At 35.4% G+C, this 18493-nt stretch overlaps 1 protein-coding gene across 1 annotated transcript in view; it reads left to right on the top strand.

The window, feature by feature from the left end:
- MLIP (muscular LMNA interacting protein) overlaps positions 1 to 18493 on the top strand; it is a 171901-nt gene that overhangs the window by 101028 nt on the left and 52380 nt on the right. The window contains exons 10-11 of the mRNA XM_059399037.1: positions 2075 to 2119; positions 13718 to 13846. Coding sequence (XP_059255020.1) covers positions 2075 to 2119; positions 13718 to 13846 — 174 coding nt within the window. The remainder of the gene's footprint in view (positions 1 to 2074; positions 2120 to 13717; positions 13847 to 18493) is intronic.

Genomic DNA, 18493 nt, shown 5'->3' with positions numbered 1-18493 from the left:
ATTATTTATAATTAAGCATTTGTATGTTGACCGCTTCCCATCACAGTTAAGGGTGGAGTTGATGTGGAGCTCAGCCTCCCACTTAAATGCAGAAAGCTTGATGAAACATAATTATTAAAAATATTTAGGTGACCCAATCTGAAGTAAAGAAGGAGAAACTTCTGAATGCCAGAAATGAAATGGGAGTTCCAAGTGGAGAAGGTAAAGCTTTGGTGGAACGCATGTACATCAGAACCTGTGTGCCAGGAGCCAGGAGCTCAGATTTTAACTTTCACTATTTAGTAAGTCTAAAACAATTAAATGTTAAACAATGAATCTTGGAAGGCACCTGGGTGGCTCAGTGGGTTAAAGCCTCTGCCTTCGGCTCAGGTCATGATCCCAGGATCCTGGGATCGAGCCCAGGATCGGGCTCTCTGCTCCGCAGGGAACCTGCTTTCTCCCCTCTCTCTGCCTGCCTCTCTGCCTACTTGTGATTTCTCTCTCTCTGTCAAATAAATAAAATATTAAAAAAAAACAATGAATCTTGGAACACTGAAAAAATAAAATTAGATTTAAAAAAATAAAAATGTTAAAGTAGTTAAAAGGAGTTATAGATATTATAAGAAAGATTTGAAAAAGAACCAAGTAGAACTTCCAGAAGATAAAAGTAAGTCTTTAAAACATAAAATTCAATTGTCATGTTGAATGTATTAATATAAAATTGAAGAAAAATTAGTTAACTGTAAAGTGTATATGTGGAAACCATGCAGAATGCAGCATAAAGGGATAAAAATATGAAAGGAAATTGAGGAAAATTAGATGGATTAAAAAACTAAATATATATTTAATAGAATCTTCTTAAGAAGAGATGAGACATAATGTGAGAAAGGCAATATTTGAAGAGTTATTCATGGAAGATTTTCCAGAACTGAAGAAAGATATGCATACTCAGAATGATGGACCATACCAAATCTCAAAAAAGAAGCATTAAAAGAAATCTACCCTCACATGGTGAAGTTACAGAATGTCATGGAAAAACGTTTTTTTTTTTTTTTTTTTTTAAGACTTTATTTATTTCAGAGATAGAGTGAGTGCATGAGTTGGGGGAGGAGCAGAGGGAGAGGGACAAGGAGAATCCATGCTGAGTGCAAAGCCTAACACGGGGGGCTCAATCTCACAACCTTGAGATCATGACCCTGAGATCATGACCTGAGCTGAAATCAAGAGTCAGTTCCTTAACCAGCTGAGCTACCCAGGTGCCCCATGAAGGAAAGTATTAAACGCTAACCAAGTGTGAAGACAAACAATCCACCAAGGTAGGACATTTAGACTGACAACACTGACAGAAGCCAGAGCCAGTGGGACAGTGACTGAGAAATGCTGAGAGAAAATAACTCTGAACCTAGAATTCTATGTCCAGTTGAACTCTCATTCAAGAATGAGCACAAAAATAAAAATGTTGGCAGGCATAGTCCACGACAGTAGGGTGTGGCAGAACTACCGCAACATTTACTTCAGTAAGAAGGAAACTAAATCCAGATGGAGGGAGTGAAGATCAGGAGCCAAGAAGGAAGAAATGATATTAGCCTCCCCTTTGATTGAAACAGTTTTTTTTTAAAACTAAATTGTTTCTTTCCAAAATCATGAAAATTTTGTTATGCTTTCCTTCATATATAAAGATATTTTAAGAAAAAAAATCTGTTGTGTGAATTTGCTGTAAACAAATTTAAGCATCCACCAATGCTAGTATGTTTAGGTAAAATGTGCAGTATATACAGAGACTGAACTATTATGTCATCTTGAAGAATTTTTGATGTTTTATGATAGTACTTATATTAAGATGTTAAGGAAAAGTAACACATAAAACATCTTATTCCTTGTTAGGTGAGGGAAAATATTGTAAGGCAATGTACCAAGCATGTTCACATCATTTTTTGGTGACATAATGATGTTTTTCCTTTTACCTTATACTTTTCAAAATCCTATAGTGGACATGTATTCTTTAATAATAAAAGAACTTCAAAAAAGTTAAAAATATAGATATTTGTTAAATTATGAATTTCACTAAATGAACACCATGTTTCAAATTTTGCAGGCAAACCTATCCTCGCCATCCTCTACAGTATCTGACAATCAGCTGGTATGTATCCTCTTATTCAGTCATGAACCTATTTTAGAAAATTCTGACCTCTCAAGACAGCTTTGAGAGAAAGTGAACTGAGAATATATGTACTACATATATTTGCTTACTTGTCTAACAAAAATTTACTTATTCTTTACTGAAGCAGCTTACGAACATACCTAAAACAGTACATAGACTCTATTTGTTAGGAACTTGACTCTTAGTAGTGGGACTGGAATAATATGGGTGGGGTCAGAAGCAAGATGCTTTTGCAATTTATAGAAGGAGAGTGCTCGATTCCTGATGGGACAGATGCTTTTTGAAAAGCATTCAAGGGCAGGTCGCATTTGATAGTGTAGGGCATATTCTGGATTTTAAAAAATGAGCAATGGGGTATTTCAGACAGGAAGGTTAGCATGTGAATGGCTTAGATCAGAATGGTTAGTAGAAACAGAATGTGAACCATAAATGCAAGTCACATATGTAATTTAAAATTTTCTAATAGCCACATTAAAAAGTAACAAAACAAAACAAAACCAAACCCCAAAACAAAAAAACAACAAGACAAACATAGGGAACGTTAATTTCAAAGATATATTTTATGTAATGATATGTAAATCCTCTTTCAAACATATAATTAGTATAAACTTGAGATATTCTACATTCCTTGTTTGGGGCCAAGTCTTTGAACTATGCTGTGTATTTTCTATTTATAGCACAGCTTGGTTCTGAATAACCATATTTCAAAAAAAGAAAAGTAACCACATTTCATCAGCCTGACAAGGGACTACTGACTACTGTGTTAGCACAGATGTAGACTCTAGAATCTGTTATTTATGGATGAAATTTGATTACGTAGAATTATTTTTTCTTATAGTGTTTTGCATTTTCTATTCTTATAGTGGCTGTCAAATTGAAACCATGAAATAAGTTGCAAAGATATTACTAAAGATTTTCTTTGTATCTTTTAACTTTTATTATTTATAATTGTAAGTTCCTGAACAATAGTCACCTTCAGTATAATTAGAAAAATTTGTAGTAAAGCAGTTTGAGATGTTAAGAAGACAAAAATCACTGTTTAGTACTGATTTTTTCCCTTTTTAAGCAATTGTCTTGGGGTCCATAGCCAGCAAGTCATCTTGTCGTTATCATACCAAAATATTTTCATTTGTAATACAAAAAAAAAAACATAAAAAAGCATAGTCTGACTCACAAAGTAGCCTGATTTAAGCAAACTACTTGAGTTTGTTGATGTTTATACATGTGGTATATATATGGGATGTGTTTGCATGTGCGTGTGTGTGCTAATTTTAGTGTTAGTTTAGAATAGTACCTGGCAGTGTGGTGTAGGTGAAAGAATGCTAGAATGGGGCCAGAAGAACCATTTTTTATTTCTGCTCTGACACTAGCCACGGGACTGGCAGTGAGGAAGCCACAAATCCGAAGGTTTGATCCTCAATTTCCTAAATGAGCAATGAGAACATTCTATTACATACTTCCGAAGCCCCTTTAGCACCTGTGAGTCCATGATTACCAACAGAGTGATGTGAAAAAGTTGCCATAGAAACAAGCACTGCATTAACAATAAAGTTGAATGGCTTCCCAGTTTAGATATGGAAATATTACTACAACAATTTTAATATTTAAAGTAATGATATACTTGTTTCTTGAGAGCAAAATATAAAACCAAGAACTGACTTGTATGTGTGTGTGTGTGTGTGTGTGTACACATACAAGTCAGTTCTTGGCTTAATATTTTAAGAAACTATTTTAAAGAGGCAAATATATATATAATGATTTCATTAAAAGAGACATATTAAAATCAACTCATTGTAAATGTAATAATTAAGCCTTTTCTTGACTAATAAAATAATTCTGTGAATTCTAAGTTTGTGTTCTTTAGGGAGAAAAAATGCAAAGCATTGCTTTGACTGACTTTAATGATAATTTCTTTGCATTTGCTTTAGAATTTTTCTCTAAAGAGTTCAAGGAATATCTTAACCAAGTTTTAAATTAAGTTTTAATCCTCAAATTCCCTTGAGATATAGGTCAGTTTGTGAAAGGATTACTATCAAGCAAGTTTATCACACAAAAAAAGAACATCTGGATTGATATAATTATTCAGTTTAATCACTTTGACTTCTATTTCATGGCATTAACCCTGTTTTTCATTACGGGGGAATGGAATAGAATAGAAATAATTGTAAGTAAGGACAGCTGTATGACATTTGCTTCTTTAAGGATTTATGATGTTTTTGCTCTTAAGTAATATAAAAATGAATGAAATTATCTTTTCCTTTCTATGAATGAATTTCCAATATTTGTCATCTCAAACTCTCTTCAAGGTTAAGTTCTGAATAATTTGGGTGAGAATAACTATGAAAAATGAAACTAGGTATACATATGTGTATGTGTATGCACATGTTTATGACATACAGATAGATGCCATATAATAGGTAATTCTGATATAATACGTTGCTTTTTGTTGAATAGTGTGTTTGTGTGTGTGTGTGTGTGTAGCACATAAAAATTACTGGGAACATATGATAGATTATAGTTAAATTACATAAGTAAATACTCTGTTCTGTGTAAAATAAGCAGTTAGTTAAAATTATTTTAGTCCTGTTTTTGGGGAGAAATATAATAAATTGGTTGAAGTGAAAATCCAAGATAGATCACTGTAGTAGCACAAGCTTAAAATAGAAACCATTTTGCCTTTGACATTTGGCTTTTTAAGGGTATATAATATTTTCATACTTTCTTCTTTTCAACTTGGCTAAACCATTCGCTTGTTAACTTTGCAACTGTTCCAGTTCAACATTTGAAAGAACAAAAGAAATATGACCATGCACCTTATTCTTAAGAAATCTCCATCATTTACTCTGGAAACCAAACTATTTAGTATCGAGCTCAGGATAATAGAATAATCTGGGCCTCCATGTGATACCAGTTCACCAATCTGTGCTTCAGCTTCTCTTCTTCTGTTAGACACCACCACAGGATGTGAAAACTAGAAAGGAACTTAAGAGACGAGGGTATTGGAAATACTCATCCATAAAATGGGAGGTTGGTATAATTACTCAGTCAACCTGTAGGGGTATTGCAAGGCTCATGTATCATAGGATCTGAAGTTGCCAGTATAGCCTTGTGCATATGGGAGGTGTTATTATTGCACACATGATCTCTGAAATATTATCTCAGAGATAATTATCTCCATTTTAAATGACTTGAGTTTGTTGGTCTTTGTCTCAGAAATAATGATCTCTGAGGTAATATTTTTTCAGATAAAGAAATAGAGGTTCATAGTTTAAATAGATTGCCTAACACCACAGCAGTAGTGGTTACTTTTGTGTGACTTTCAAAAAAAAAAAATCTATATATAGACTTGAGATCATTAAAAAAGAATGAGAAAATGTTGATGAAGGAGTTAGGAAATTTGGCCTCTTCAGAAGTACGACTTTCTCTGGGTACCTCCCATGGGGGCCCGGTGCTAGCATTTTCCCATAGCCTATAAAGATGCACTTATGAAAGAGGAGGAGAATAGGTAGGGTGAATTTGGGTACAGAGATTTCTCCACTGTGAGTAGTACTATACTTAACATAACAAGGGGAGCAAAAGGAAAGGAAGGATCTAGGATCTAGGTGTGGTACCTTCACAGAGCTTTTCTAATTCCTGAACTGAATCATCCCACTGTTAACAGAGGCTGGTGGGGCCTCTTCTTTGGATGAGAAAATAGATGAGGTTCAACAAAATGGGTAAGCACTGGTCTTCCTTGGGGGTAGATGGGGGAACCTTGTTTAGAAGACATTCACTTTTGCGTTTGGTATTTAATGCCATTACGAAATGTTCATTGTTGCGGGAGATGGAATACTGAATCTGGAGAGGAAAAACAATGGGTTAAAAAAACAAGCCACATGGCTACATACAGGTAAAAGCAAAATGCAGCTTACTGGAACACTATAAAGAAGAGTGGGTAAGCTTTCAGATACTTTGTTCCCAGTTCTGAATGCCAACTGATGTGTCCTGCTTTAGTGGGGCATGAGTCATCTTTCTAAGGGCCCTTGAGGTCACTGTTGTTCAGAAAATGCAGCCCTGAAAGCTTTTGTGTAGAATTGATGTCTTCTTCAGGTTTAAGGGTGGTTTGTCCTTGACCAGTTTTCTTTGACACAACATACTTAAGTTCCACAGCATTCATCATATATATCTCCTGAGGTTTGAATCACACTATTGTCTTTTAACCATAGAAATATTTCAATTCAACCAACCTGTGTTGTACATGTTCCACCAAATATTTTTTGAGCTATGGGATATGGTTTATAAGAATTGAAATACTACATATATATTTTTTAAGATTTTATTTATTTAATTGACAGAAAGATAGAGCACAAGTAGGCAGAGCAGCAGGTAGAGGGAGAGGGAGAGATAGGCTCTCCACTGAGCAGGGAGCCTGATGAGGGACTTGATCCCAGGACCCTGGGATCATGACCTGAGCTGAAGGCAATGGCTTAACTGACTGAACCACCCAGGGGGCTCCCATATATTTGTTTTTATACAGCTATCATAGTAACTGTAATTTTTTCTAAAGCATATCAGGTAGGTACTTTCCTGGATGGTGCAGATCATTTAGTATCAATATTCTATATTATAAATGCAAAAATAGGAAAAAGGCAAGTTTTTTTTCCCCTTTCATATTCATGTTGTTTTTCCTTTACAAAGTTCTGTCATGCATATTACAGCAGTCCCATAGCTAATGGGTGGTATAAAAATCTGTTTTTTTCCTCCTCAATCTTGGTAACTTTGCTCTGCACTAGAGTGTTTTGAAGTCTGAGATATTTATTGGAGGGGAAAAATACTTACATATTTGCTTCAAGTATATAATATTGTTTGTTGAGAAAGAAAGAAATCTAATAAAGGCTTATAAATTGAAGGAGTAAGTAAGCTAAATAATTTAGAGCATACTGCTTTTGTCAACTTTAGTCTTGACTAGTAGAATGTTTTTGAGTTTCTATGAGCTTGTTGCTACAGCAATTCTAAAATATATATGTATATACATAAAACACGGGGGACTAAAGACCAAACTGAAGCAAATGGGTAAAAGAAACATGGGGTATTTTCACAAGCTCTTGGATCACAAGATTAGTAGAACTCCTAGCCGCTCACCAAGGTTTCTATATCCAGTGTTTTATTACTTTCTTGCTTTTCTATTTTACATTTTATTTCGTTAAAAAGATAAAAATAAATCCATGAATACTGACACCTTGTTCTTTATTTCTTTTCTTCCCTCATCCCAACCACTGTGGAGCTTATGACTGTCATTAAAGGCAATTAAAAACAGTCCACTAGTTGCAGTTACTAATTTGAGAATGGGGTTGCTCTCAGCAGCTATTATTTTAAGATATTGATAATGGATTCTCTAGGTCAGTGCTGGCAGTTAATTTTCAACTTTGGTCTCCAGCCAGAGGCAGTACCAACTTGTCTTAGAATTATGATTGTAAGTTCCAAAGGACAGAAACAATATTTATTTTTATGGTGCCCCTGAGTAGTACTGTTGAAGCATAAGTGTATACTCATTGAGTTAAACACAAATTAATAGCAGCCTCAGACCAGTGCCCTGTGTGGGCCATTGAAACCTGCCACCAGCCTCTAGGGACTCCATATGTTCTTGGACATTTTCTCCCTCAAGATTAGCAGTAGGTATAAATGTGATATCTTTAGTCCCACCCCACTCTTAAATTCTACAAAAGAAGATGATATCATTGTCTTTTGGTATTAAAAATTGTATTGCTTATCACCATAAGCAAAGAAGGGGAGCAGCAACAACTTTTTTTTTTTTTTTTTTTTTTTTTTTTAATGGAGAAGTTTAAAATCTTGTAAGTCCCTAAAGAACTGATCCCTGGCTTTGAATTCTTATATCCATCAGAGATGGGAATTTCAGCCTCTACTCTTAAGAGTAGAGTGACCAGTTTTCTGGTCACTAACCCACTTTCCGTCTTCTGGTCCTCTCTTGGGGAAAGATAGTATGGATCTTCTATCCTGAAGAGTTCTCTCTTCTTGGGTTATACCCAAATAAAAATATTAATCCAGAAAAAGTAATGGGGGACACCAAGCTGTCAAGCAACACTTCTTCAGGTCTCCATATTGGATAATAGCCAGCATCCTGGGCTGCTTCTGCCTGTCAATTAATTTATTCATTCTTCAGTTATTTTTTTAGCACCTTCTAGGATCCAGATACAGTTCTGTGTGTTGGAAATACAACAGTGAACAAAGTCATCATCTCCGGCCTCACAAAGCTTATATTCTAGTGGAGAAAACAACAACAACAACAACAACAACAATAAACACATAAACAAATGTCAGATTGTGATAAGTTCTATGGAAAAAAAAAAAAAATAAGGGAGGTAAGGGGATATCAGCATTCCAGGGAGAAATGACTTCTGGAAAAAGTAAAGAGCCCAAGTGCAAACTCTCAGGGCACAGGGCATCATGGTGTCTGTGCTAGGATGGAAAGCATGAGAGGGTGAGAGGGATAGTAGCAGCAGTTAAGATGGAGAGGGGAGAGCCTCGTTGGGCATCAGAAAGATTAGGCATTACCTCACAGGCATGACAAAGGTTTTGGCTTTCACTCTAAGTGAGAAAGTGAAGCATTAGAGAGCTCTGAGAGGATTCAAGTGACATGACTTGACTCCTAGTGTAGGTTACTCTGTGGTATACTAAACTGAATGGCCAGCTGTCTGAGAACAAGGGTTATAGACACTATAGTTCCTGACATAGACGAGGTCCGACTGGCAAAATGGCTCCAGAGAGTGTCTGATAGACGTGTTTCCGAGACCCAAAACAATGGTTATTTTGTCTTTGGGGCACTTCAAAGATTGCTTACATCCTGTGTAGGTCCGTTCTCAGTAGGTTCATCATGATGAATTGAAATTTGGCATTTAGAGAAACTTTTTGTCATTCTTTCTGTGCTTTTTTTGTGTTAACTGTGGGAGTCATTGCCTGTTTTTATTTCCCCATTTAGGCTGGTAAGAAAATTAGGGAGTTGCTTTTCCTGGCCTCATAAGAATAACATTTGTGTGTATTAGTCATGGGTCTAGCTGGATCTATGGATTCCATAGCAGATAAAAATGAAAGAAGAGCCAGTTGGGGCTAGTTTTGTTGCTGCAATGACAGTCTTAACAGGAGCTCTCTTTAACAGACTCTTCTAACTTGATTCATCTAATTTCCTTTATTTTTGTTTGTACACAAACCTAGCCAATGAGTTTTACCAGAATGAGAGAACAAAGGTCTACTTCAAGTTTGAAAATATCAGTGGGTGTGTGCAAGGATACAATGTAGATTAGAAACCAATAATAGACAATCTCTTCTAAAGCCTCTCTTTTAGTCTGGAGGCAGAATCTCAGGGTTGAACAGATGTCTCTAAAATGGCAGACCAAGGAAGATCTATCTTTAGGCAGGCGGCACAGTGTTTAAATGGAAAGAGTTCTAGTGGAGTGCTCATGAATCACCTAGGGATTTTGTGAAAACTCAGATTATGATTCAGTAGGTCTGGGGTAGGGCCTGAGATCTGGCACTTCTAACAGGTTCTCAAGTGACACTGATGGTACTGGTTTACATAGCCCATTCTGAGTGGCAAGGTGCTAAAAGACATCTTATTTGGATATCCATTAGTTTACTCTGTGTTGCAATTTAGTCTTCAACAAGTGTAGATTACATAACTGTTTGACATTAGTAACGGGAATTAGGAAGAGCAGAGAGCAAGTTAACTAATATTCCAGGGAAGCCTTGCTTGCATGTACCAGCAACAGCACCAGTTGCTTTACTTAGGCTATTTTATAGATGTTCTATAAAATAGAACCCTTGTTTGGGGGATGGATTTGAATATGCAGAAACAAGACTTATGTAAAAACTCTTTGTGGTATGATACCTGAGAGGAAAGGAATATAAATAATAAAATGTGCCATTATTCATTATTAAAGGACCTAATCATGGACAATTATAATCCTTTAACAGAACGTCCAGGCCGGTTGAACAGCTCTTTCAAGGTCATACAGTCTTTTAACACTAGTGCAAAAATTAAAATCTGTATCCTGTTTGCTCTCCTCCCAGCAACATCATGCTGTTTTTTGTGAGTGTATTTTTAACCAAGTCTGGAGAGAGACATCAGTACAAATTTTGATGTCTTGGCCATGCAAACCACAGAGCCCTTTATGATGTAGGATATGGTGTAGGGTGCATATGTGTAAGTATAGAGGTGAAGGGAAGATTTATGGATGTGTATATCGAATAGGAAAACTTCATATCCTACAGTGTTTTAGGAGTGCTCTTTTGCAGGAACATTTATGCCATGCTAAAGTAAAGAAAAACTGTATTGAGTAAGACTAATGAAAAAAAAGGTAAATTGATACTGAATGAAATAACATTGGCCAACATCAAGGATGTGGCAATGGACATTAGAAATAAAACAGAACACAGAGGACACTGAGAATTGGAGAGGAGAAGTGAGTTGGGGGAAATCGGAAAGGGAGATGAGCCATGAGAGACTGTGGGCTCTGAGAAATAACTGAGGGTTTTGGAAGGGAGGTGGTAGAGGTTGGGTGAGCCTGGTGGTAGGTATTAAGGAGGGCACATATTGCATAAAGCACTGGGTGTGGTGCATTAAAAAAAAATGAATCTTGGAAAACTGAAAAAAAATTACGAAAAAGGAAAGAAAGAAAGCAGAAGCAGTGAATTTAAAAAGAATCACAAATATAAAAATACTAGGGCTTTGCAATTGATTGGACAGAGGAAATTATAGAGGTGGGTATTTAAAAATTATTTTAAATTTCTGTCTTTTGTTTGTCTGTGTCTGCAGTAGGCATAGGAGTAGTTAAAATCATGGGCTCCATTAATGGATCTGCACTGGATTTCAACGTTGACTTCTTCCTATATTAACTGTTTGGCTTTGGCATGTGACTTATTCTCTCTAAGCCTCTCACAGGGTTGTTTATAGGGAATTGATGAGATAATCTACCTACAATAGAGACTATAGAGCTTGATCGCATATAGATAAGATATAGAATCTGGATCTACAGGAGAATGATGGTGTTATCTGCAATGAATCTTCAAGGATTTTGAAGTTGATTTCAAAGCATGTGGAATGGAGCATGTGTGAGGTTCAGAATGGGACCACTAGTGTTTAACTTCCAACTTGACCATCCTGACTACTGAGAAATAGTTAGGTGTGGAGGTTATGGTTCAAGTTCATAGGATGCGAAATAGGAACATGTCAAAGACAAACTATGCCTAGTCTTCTTGTGTGTAATTTGGCTTCCATGTCTGTAAAATACTACTGAGTAACAACAAGTGAAGGTGTGGGAGAAAAAAATAGGACTGGAGGAAGAGGAGATAAATACAGTGTAAGAATCAGGGCAACTATACCAAGGCCAACTGGGCAAACTAGAATGAGGGAGACTCAGAGACTTCAGGTAGACCAAGCCTAGGAACAAAATCAAAGAAAAGAGCATGTGGAACATCCAGTAGAGTAGAGGAAATTGGGAAAGAATTATTGTCAAATTAATAGACAACCACCAAATTTGGGAAATTCATAGGAACTAAGGAGCATAAAGGCTAGAACAAAAACAATTATGAAACATTAGTAACTGATTCTGATACTGAATATCCAGAAGAGTCTCTTTGCTGGGTCTCTCACCCAGGAGAGAAGATCTGAGTGAAAGTCTCCAGGTGAGGATAACCCAAATCATCAGTCTGCTGGCAATACAATCAGTCAGGTAGCCATGTTGCTCTGGCAGAGGGATTCTCAGCATATCAAGTGCTCTGAGTTAGACTTCTCCTCTCTGCTTTCATCTTTTTGCATACTGCCACCAAACTTAGCTCCGAAAGCTCCATGTTGGTTTTAAAACCTGGTAGGCCCAGGGTACTAGAGCTGTATTGATTTCCTACCACACAAAGGAGTTGGAAAGAACGAGAAGGTAGGGGAGTAGGGGATGAAAAGGGAAATGAAACAGGAAGTTGAGTGGAAGAGAGACAGGAAATCTGGACAACTTAAGATCATGACCCAAATATCAGGCATCTCCCTTAGTATAGATGGTTATAGAAATCAGTAGCTGCCTACACTTTGTTCTTGTGTTGAGTTTACTGGAGGGTACTGCTCTCATATGTATACTCAACTCTGCGACTTAATACATAATTGGATGTTACTTGCACATTTTTTTCCTCTTGAGAGAAATAAGAGTTTCTTAAGTAGGAGATATTTCTTAGCCTGGGGACAATAAAGACTTCTCTCACTCTTTCCTTCCCCAGTTGGCATAAATATGAAAGACAACTGGGAAAATAGCGATTGAAGAAAGTATTGCAGAGTAGCATTTATTCAAGCCTCAAAATATATCAGGTGGTTTATAGAGCAGAGAGATAGATGTAGTCCCTTAAGGCTTAAGTTGTGAGTATCAGCATTTACTGAGGAGAACTAATTTACTATTTTCTGAAAGGAAATGGGGTTGAGAAGAATGATTGCAGCAAAATGCTTAACCAGGACGAGTGTCACAACTTTTTATTGAATTCTAGTTTGGGGTATTTTTGTAAACTTATCAATCATTTTGTGACATTTTACAGTGTAATGAGATTTTGGTGTTTGTGAAACATCACTGTGAAATTGCCCCCAAGTAGATTTCTCTCTCTCTCTTTCTCATCAAACTGACATTGGGTACAAGCTTATGAGTCTTGAATGACTAGTCCGTTAGGTAAAACTCTTTTGGTTGCAAGTTAAAGAAGTTGTAAGTTTTAAAAATAAGGAGATCTTGTGTGAAAGAAAAGGAAATTCTTAGGGAGCCTCAGGAAACGAAAAATCAGCGGGGCCCCAGGAATGTTTTAGAATTCCATTCTGGAAAGCCCCTGAGTGTCTCTCCTCCTTAGGCTCCCCATGCACTTTGCTCTCTTTCTTGATCTCGTCTGATCTGCTTTGTATGGCAAATTGAGGCTTTCCCATAGCTCGCAAATTGACATATTATAATTTCAATCTTCCCAAGTAATTGCAGAGTGGTCTGAATTCCTATTCCACATTCTTGGAAGAGAAAGTCTTACTCTAACCACCCCTCTTAGGTCAGAAGGCCATCGCTGGTTTCATCAGACTTAGTATGAACCTGGTTTCTGGGGGCCAGCTCTGTGGATGTTGGGACATGCGAGTTGGTTTCCAGAAAAATAAAACCTTAAAGGCATGGTGGCTTGTGCCAAATTCATCTCTCCTACCATGCCCAGAATAAGAAAGCTGCCTGCCATTAAGGCCACTCTCCATAAATATCTGTTAAATGAAGTATTTGTTGACTGAATGACCAGTGAGGATATAGGAACACATTTGGCTAGATAAATGAGGAAGGTTTTTGCATTTTGAACATTGGGATAGTAGATATCTATTAGTTAATTGCTGTAACAGTTAATTTTAAAGTCATCTTAGTGAAAATCATTTGATTTCTAGGCTGCTTTTATGTATTGGTAAAATCATTTTAAAATTTAAAAAAATTAAAAATTTTTGTGAGAACATTTGAATGACTTAACAGTGCACATATTCATTCATTTTAATGCCATTTATTTCTTTATTTTTCAAAATTTTATTTAACATTCATGAAGACTAAGCCTGGAGTAATTCGCCCAGTACCTGTAAAATCCAAAATATTACTGAGAAAAGAGGAGGAAGTCTATGAACCCAACCCTTTCAGTAAATACCTGGAAGATAACAGTGACTTCTTTTCTGATCAGGTGAGCATACAGAAGAAAAAATTTTGATACTTTGATAAATAACTGTACAAAATAGGAAGATGCTTCTATGAATATGGTATGTACAAGAAAATGTTTATTTGATTAGAGTGTCCTTAGTAATAAGAAAAGGTCCATTATTTTCATAATAAAAAGAAATTAATATATTCCCAGGATGATATTTTGTTTGAAGTGTTTCAAGTTAAAAAAAATTTTTTTTCTACCTTGTGCTGCTAATGTTTTGGGAACAAAGACACCACTCTCCATAAAGAAAGACATCATGAAGTCATTGGTTGGATGGGTCATATAGGTGTCACATTATTATTTGTAAATTCCTGTTTCATTTTGAAGAGATGAACTATTTGGGTTTGGTATATTAGTACATTTAGCGAAATATCTATTGTATGGATGCATAGTAACATACTAGAGATGATACAAACCCCTAGATTGAGCAGTAATAGTAGATTGGGGCTTAAGATATTTTAAGGCTTTTTTTGTCATTTGGATTACATGTAAAAAGGAGTACCCTATATGTTGGAGGGAGAATAATGGGAGGTTGTTGGTGTTGCTTTATAAGCTATTTGGGAAACATATGAAAATACACATTTATGCAATATAAAAGTCCATAAATTATTTCAGAGTGAAACTTTGCATCTTTTTTGTCCTATTAAGATGCAGCAAATAGGCATAGGTTGTATATTTTATATCTCAAATACTATGACATGGATAAACAATGTGAGCAATCCAGAAACCTTTCTGAATGCAGCCAAGGCAAGTAAAATCACCACCCTTGGTGATCTATAATAAAATATACTTATGAAGGAATACAAGGGGATATACTCCATGTAAGTTTTACTTTGAAAATAACTAAGACTATTCTTGAAACAATAAATTACACTTGCATTTGTGAATCATAAGGACTATCTTATCTGGCACTTATTTGCTCTATAACATCTCTCTTCATTTTCCTCATGTATAAAATGAGGCATTCAGATTGGGTACTTTTTAAGGATCCTTCCAGTTCAAAAATCTGTGTTCCTTAAAAATCTAAGATTAACCCTCATTAGGTCAGAAGTCACTGTGTAGCCTTGAAGATGTTCATCATAAATACTTTCTCAGGATTTGTTATAGTTTTTTCTATAAAATGGAAACAATATGATTTTGATAAGGTAAACATTTTTAGAAGACACTAATAGCATTGAATATGATAATTAGAGGCAATTACTTTCATTTTATAGAATAAAATGTTATCCTCACTTTAAATTAAATAGAGAAATCTCACTGATTTATAGGATTGTCTTTACTAATTCCACACATAACAGAAATGAAAATTCCTCTTAAAGCATATTTTAATCATCAACAAAAAACACTTATTAAATATCTACTGCTTGTGTGATACAAATACTTTAGAGGCTTACTATGACATTTTAGACCTCATGGGATCATTATAAAAATAATGCAGTCAAATGACAAAAACGTTAACAGCTAAGATAAACTTCACATACTATCTATGCAATTTACGTTCTTCAAAATACAACCTAAAGCTGTAAAATAATGATTTTGTTCTTTTATATTAGTATAATTTCAAATGTATGTATTTTGTTTTAAATAAGATTCATGTGTAGAATAGCAAGGTACAGATTTATCACCATTAACTCTCCATGAAAATGATAAATTCCATTTTCAAGTTTAGGAAATTCTTGTCATTAAAAGGAGTTGCCATTTCTTTGCCCTGCTTTTTTTTGACAAGACTGCAAGTTTAAAGCTCTGTTTATGTTCAGCATAAACCTATGAATTTCCAGATAATTTGTGGAAAATTGGAACTCTTTTGCAAATATGGAGGTGCCACAAACACAACTGTACTCGTATTGTTTTTTTCAACCAATTTTTTCTTGCTTTTATCTCACCTTTTATGTGCAACATGGGTAGTAAAAGGAGTCTCCAGACTGTCAGATTGAACAAGGTAGAGCGTACTATTTAAAAGTGAATTCCAGACATTCCCTGGTCATCCTCATTAACCTTGCATGAGAGGGATAATTTAATAGAAACTTGGGGTCCCTGCACATGGGCCAACTACATATACTATGAACTAGTCTCTCTATGTGGAGTTCTAACTACCATCTCCGTGTCCAGAATCTGCCAGGGAGAAAGACATCAGACAGCTCACCAGTGCAGATGCTTAGCTCTACTTAAAATATAAATTGAGTAATAACAGTTTATAATCTCAGTGTTGCTACTTCATCAAAACTTGAATAGAAGAGCATGTACTCAAATTCGCTAGTCACTCTTGTAGTCTCCTTTGCTGCTGCCACAGAATAAATTGAATGGTTCCAAACTCAGTTGATCTCACCCACCCATGTAATGGAAAATTCTTTAGCCAGACACTTGGGCCAAATTGAAGCAGCTCACATTCACTAATCTGCCTTGTACTGGGGACAGTTCCACATGACAGGAGATGCTGGATGGGATTGTTAAGTCAATAAATTTCCCCTAACAGCTTCGCTGCCATAAAATATGATTTCAAAACTCTCTGTTACAAAATGTCAGACACTAGAGATGATGAGACCAGACGGAAATGTATTTACTGTAGCTTAAGATACAAGCAGGCAGCCTTTTAAACTGATAATGAACTGAACACTTGCCTGGAGACCGTCTCTGGGTACTAAAAGCAAAGTTTGAATCTAAACGCATAATCAGGTAAATGAGACTTATTAATCAACAGCTTTTACATCAAAATGGCATAGGCCAAGAAGCATCCGTCTATATTCGATGGATTTTGTGACAAAGACTCTTTGGAATGAAGCTTATGCTTTTTTGAAATTACCTTTAAATCCATTATTGTATCAATTTGTGGTCCTGTTGACTTATTGCAAAATATCCTCACACTTGCATTTGGATTTGAAAGTATGGTGATATACATTGAAGCATACCCTATAGACAGCCAAGGTCAGAGCTGAAAAGTAATTAACAGAATTGATTGGACAAACAGGCATCCAGAAGACATTGAGGCTTAGAAAATCAATTCACTAATGAGAATGAAGATACTTAAAGAGCCCACTGATTTTTAGTTTGTCTGACTACTTGTGAGTTGGCAAAATACATTGATTGTTTTCTGGTCAGTTAGTATGTCTAATTGGATAAAGGTGATCTCTTCACTTAAGATCGTCAACTTAATAAAAAAGCAATTGCTAAACTCAGTTATATAAAATATTACATAAAATATTCTTTCCCTCTTTATAAATAAGTAATAGAACCCAAAGTATTAATATGTCATTTTCTTCTGAAAGCCTTAGAGAAATATATGAAAAGAAAGGATTTGGACAGAATTAAAGAGGAAATACTGTTATTTCATCTGATTACCCTGGTGTTTTTTTTTTTTTAGTGAGAAATAACACTTCCTAGCACGTGTGCCTCTTGAATTTTATTTTCTTTCTAATTTACTTCAATAAGAAAAGGAAGATGTTTTGTGTGAAAATGATCATTTTATGAATTTCCTCCACACCATTTCACAGAGAATATAAAGGGACAATTATGGGGGATTTTTTTTTTTTTTGGTAATATTTTCAGTCTTTCTTTTCTCTGATTTTTCTGAGATACCTGAATTCACTACCAAATATTGTTTGACATTCAACTTTGATGATTACGTGGGTGACTTTCAGATTTCTGTCTCATTATTCATCAAGTTAGATTTCTTCTGCCACCTTCACCTTCACTTCCTTGTGTCACGGGCATGTTACTATTACAGAGCAAGTATTCATGTTTGTCATAGGTGAAACTGACAATACTGCCTTTTATTCTGAATGACTTCTGGCTTTGCTATAAATTGCTACTGTTTCAACAATTGTTTCTCAATCAAAAGAGTCATAAAAAGATCTCTTATCAGTGCTGATCTTTCATTGAGAAGTAGTTTTCAGCTTAAAATGTTTAACCTTTCTAGGTCTAGAAGTGATTAAGTGGTTTTCCCTAACTGTCTTAAGGAGGGAGAACCGAAATGTCTTGTGTTACATTTCTTATGGAAGGGTTAAGACCAGAGATTTAGTTTCTCCATGTTTTGCCAGGTTATTTTTGTTTATTCAAGTAATGAAATCTTTGTGAGTTTTTTTTTTTCCCTTTTTCCTTTTGTCTTCCTCTCTCCTTCCCCACCTTTCTTAATTTCCTTCCTTCCTTCTACCATCCCACCCCCCTTCCTCCCTCTAAGTGTAATAGGTAATAGTTTATTATAAACAGGTATGATATCACATGTAATAGTTTATCATCATAAACTGTTTTTTTTTCTTTTTTCTTTTTTTTTGAAATTGTCCTGTAGAGACAATATTTGCTTTTTCTCTAGAATATAATCAAATAGGATCACCTTTTCAGACTTAAGATTTCATCTCACTCTTTTTATTTGGGGTTGGGGTTAAGCTTTCTTATGACCTTGTGTAATTATTGAGGTTGGAAGATTAGAACTGGGACTACAGAGTTTCAATCTTCTGTTGCAGTTGTCTTCAAGCTATGGGAAACTTAGTTTCTTGTCCCCCTTCCTTTGCCTTACATAGCATTAAAATATTGAAGAGATTCTTACTTGCTTTATTTTTTTTATTTTTTATTTTTTATTTTTTTTTAATTTTTTATTTTTTATAAACATATATTTTTATCCCCTGGGGTACA

Source organism: Mustela nigripes, chromosome 5 (genome assembly GCF_022355385.1).
Source record: "Mustela nigripes isolate SB6536 chromosome 5, MUSNIG.SB6536, whole genome shotgun sequence".
Lineage (NCBI taxonomy): Eukaryota > Metazoa > Chordata > Mammalia > Carnivora > Mustelidae > Mustela > Mustela nigripes.
Note: the sequence above shows the minus strand (reverse complement) of the source record. Positions and strands in the feature narration are given on the sequence as shown.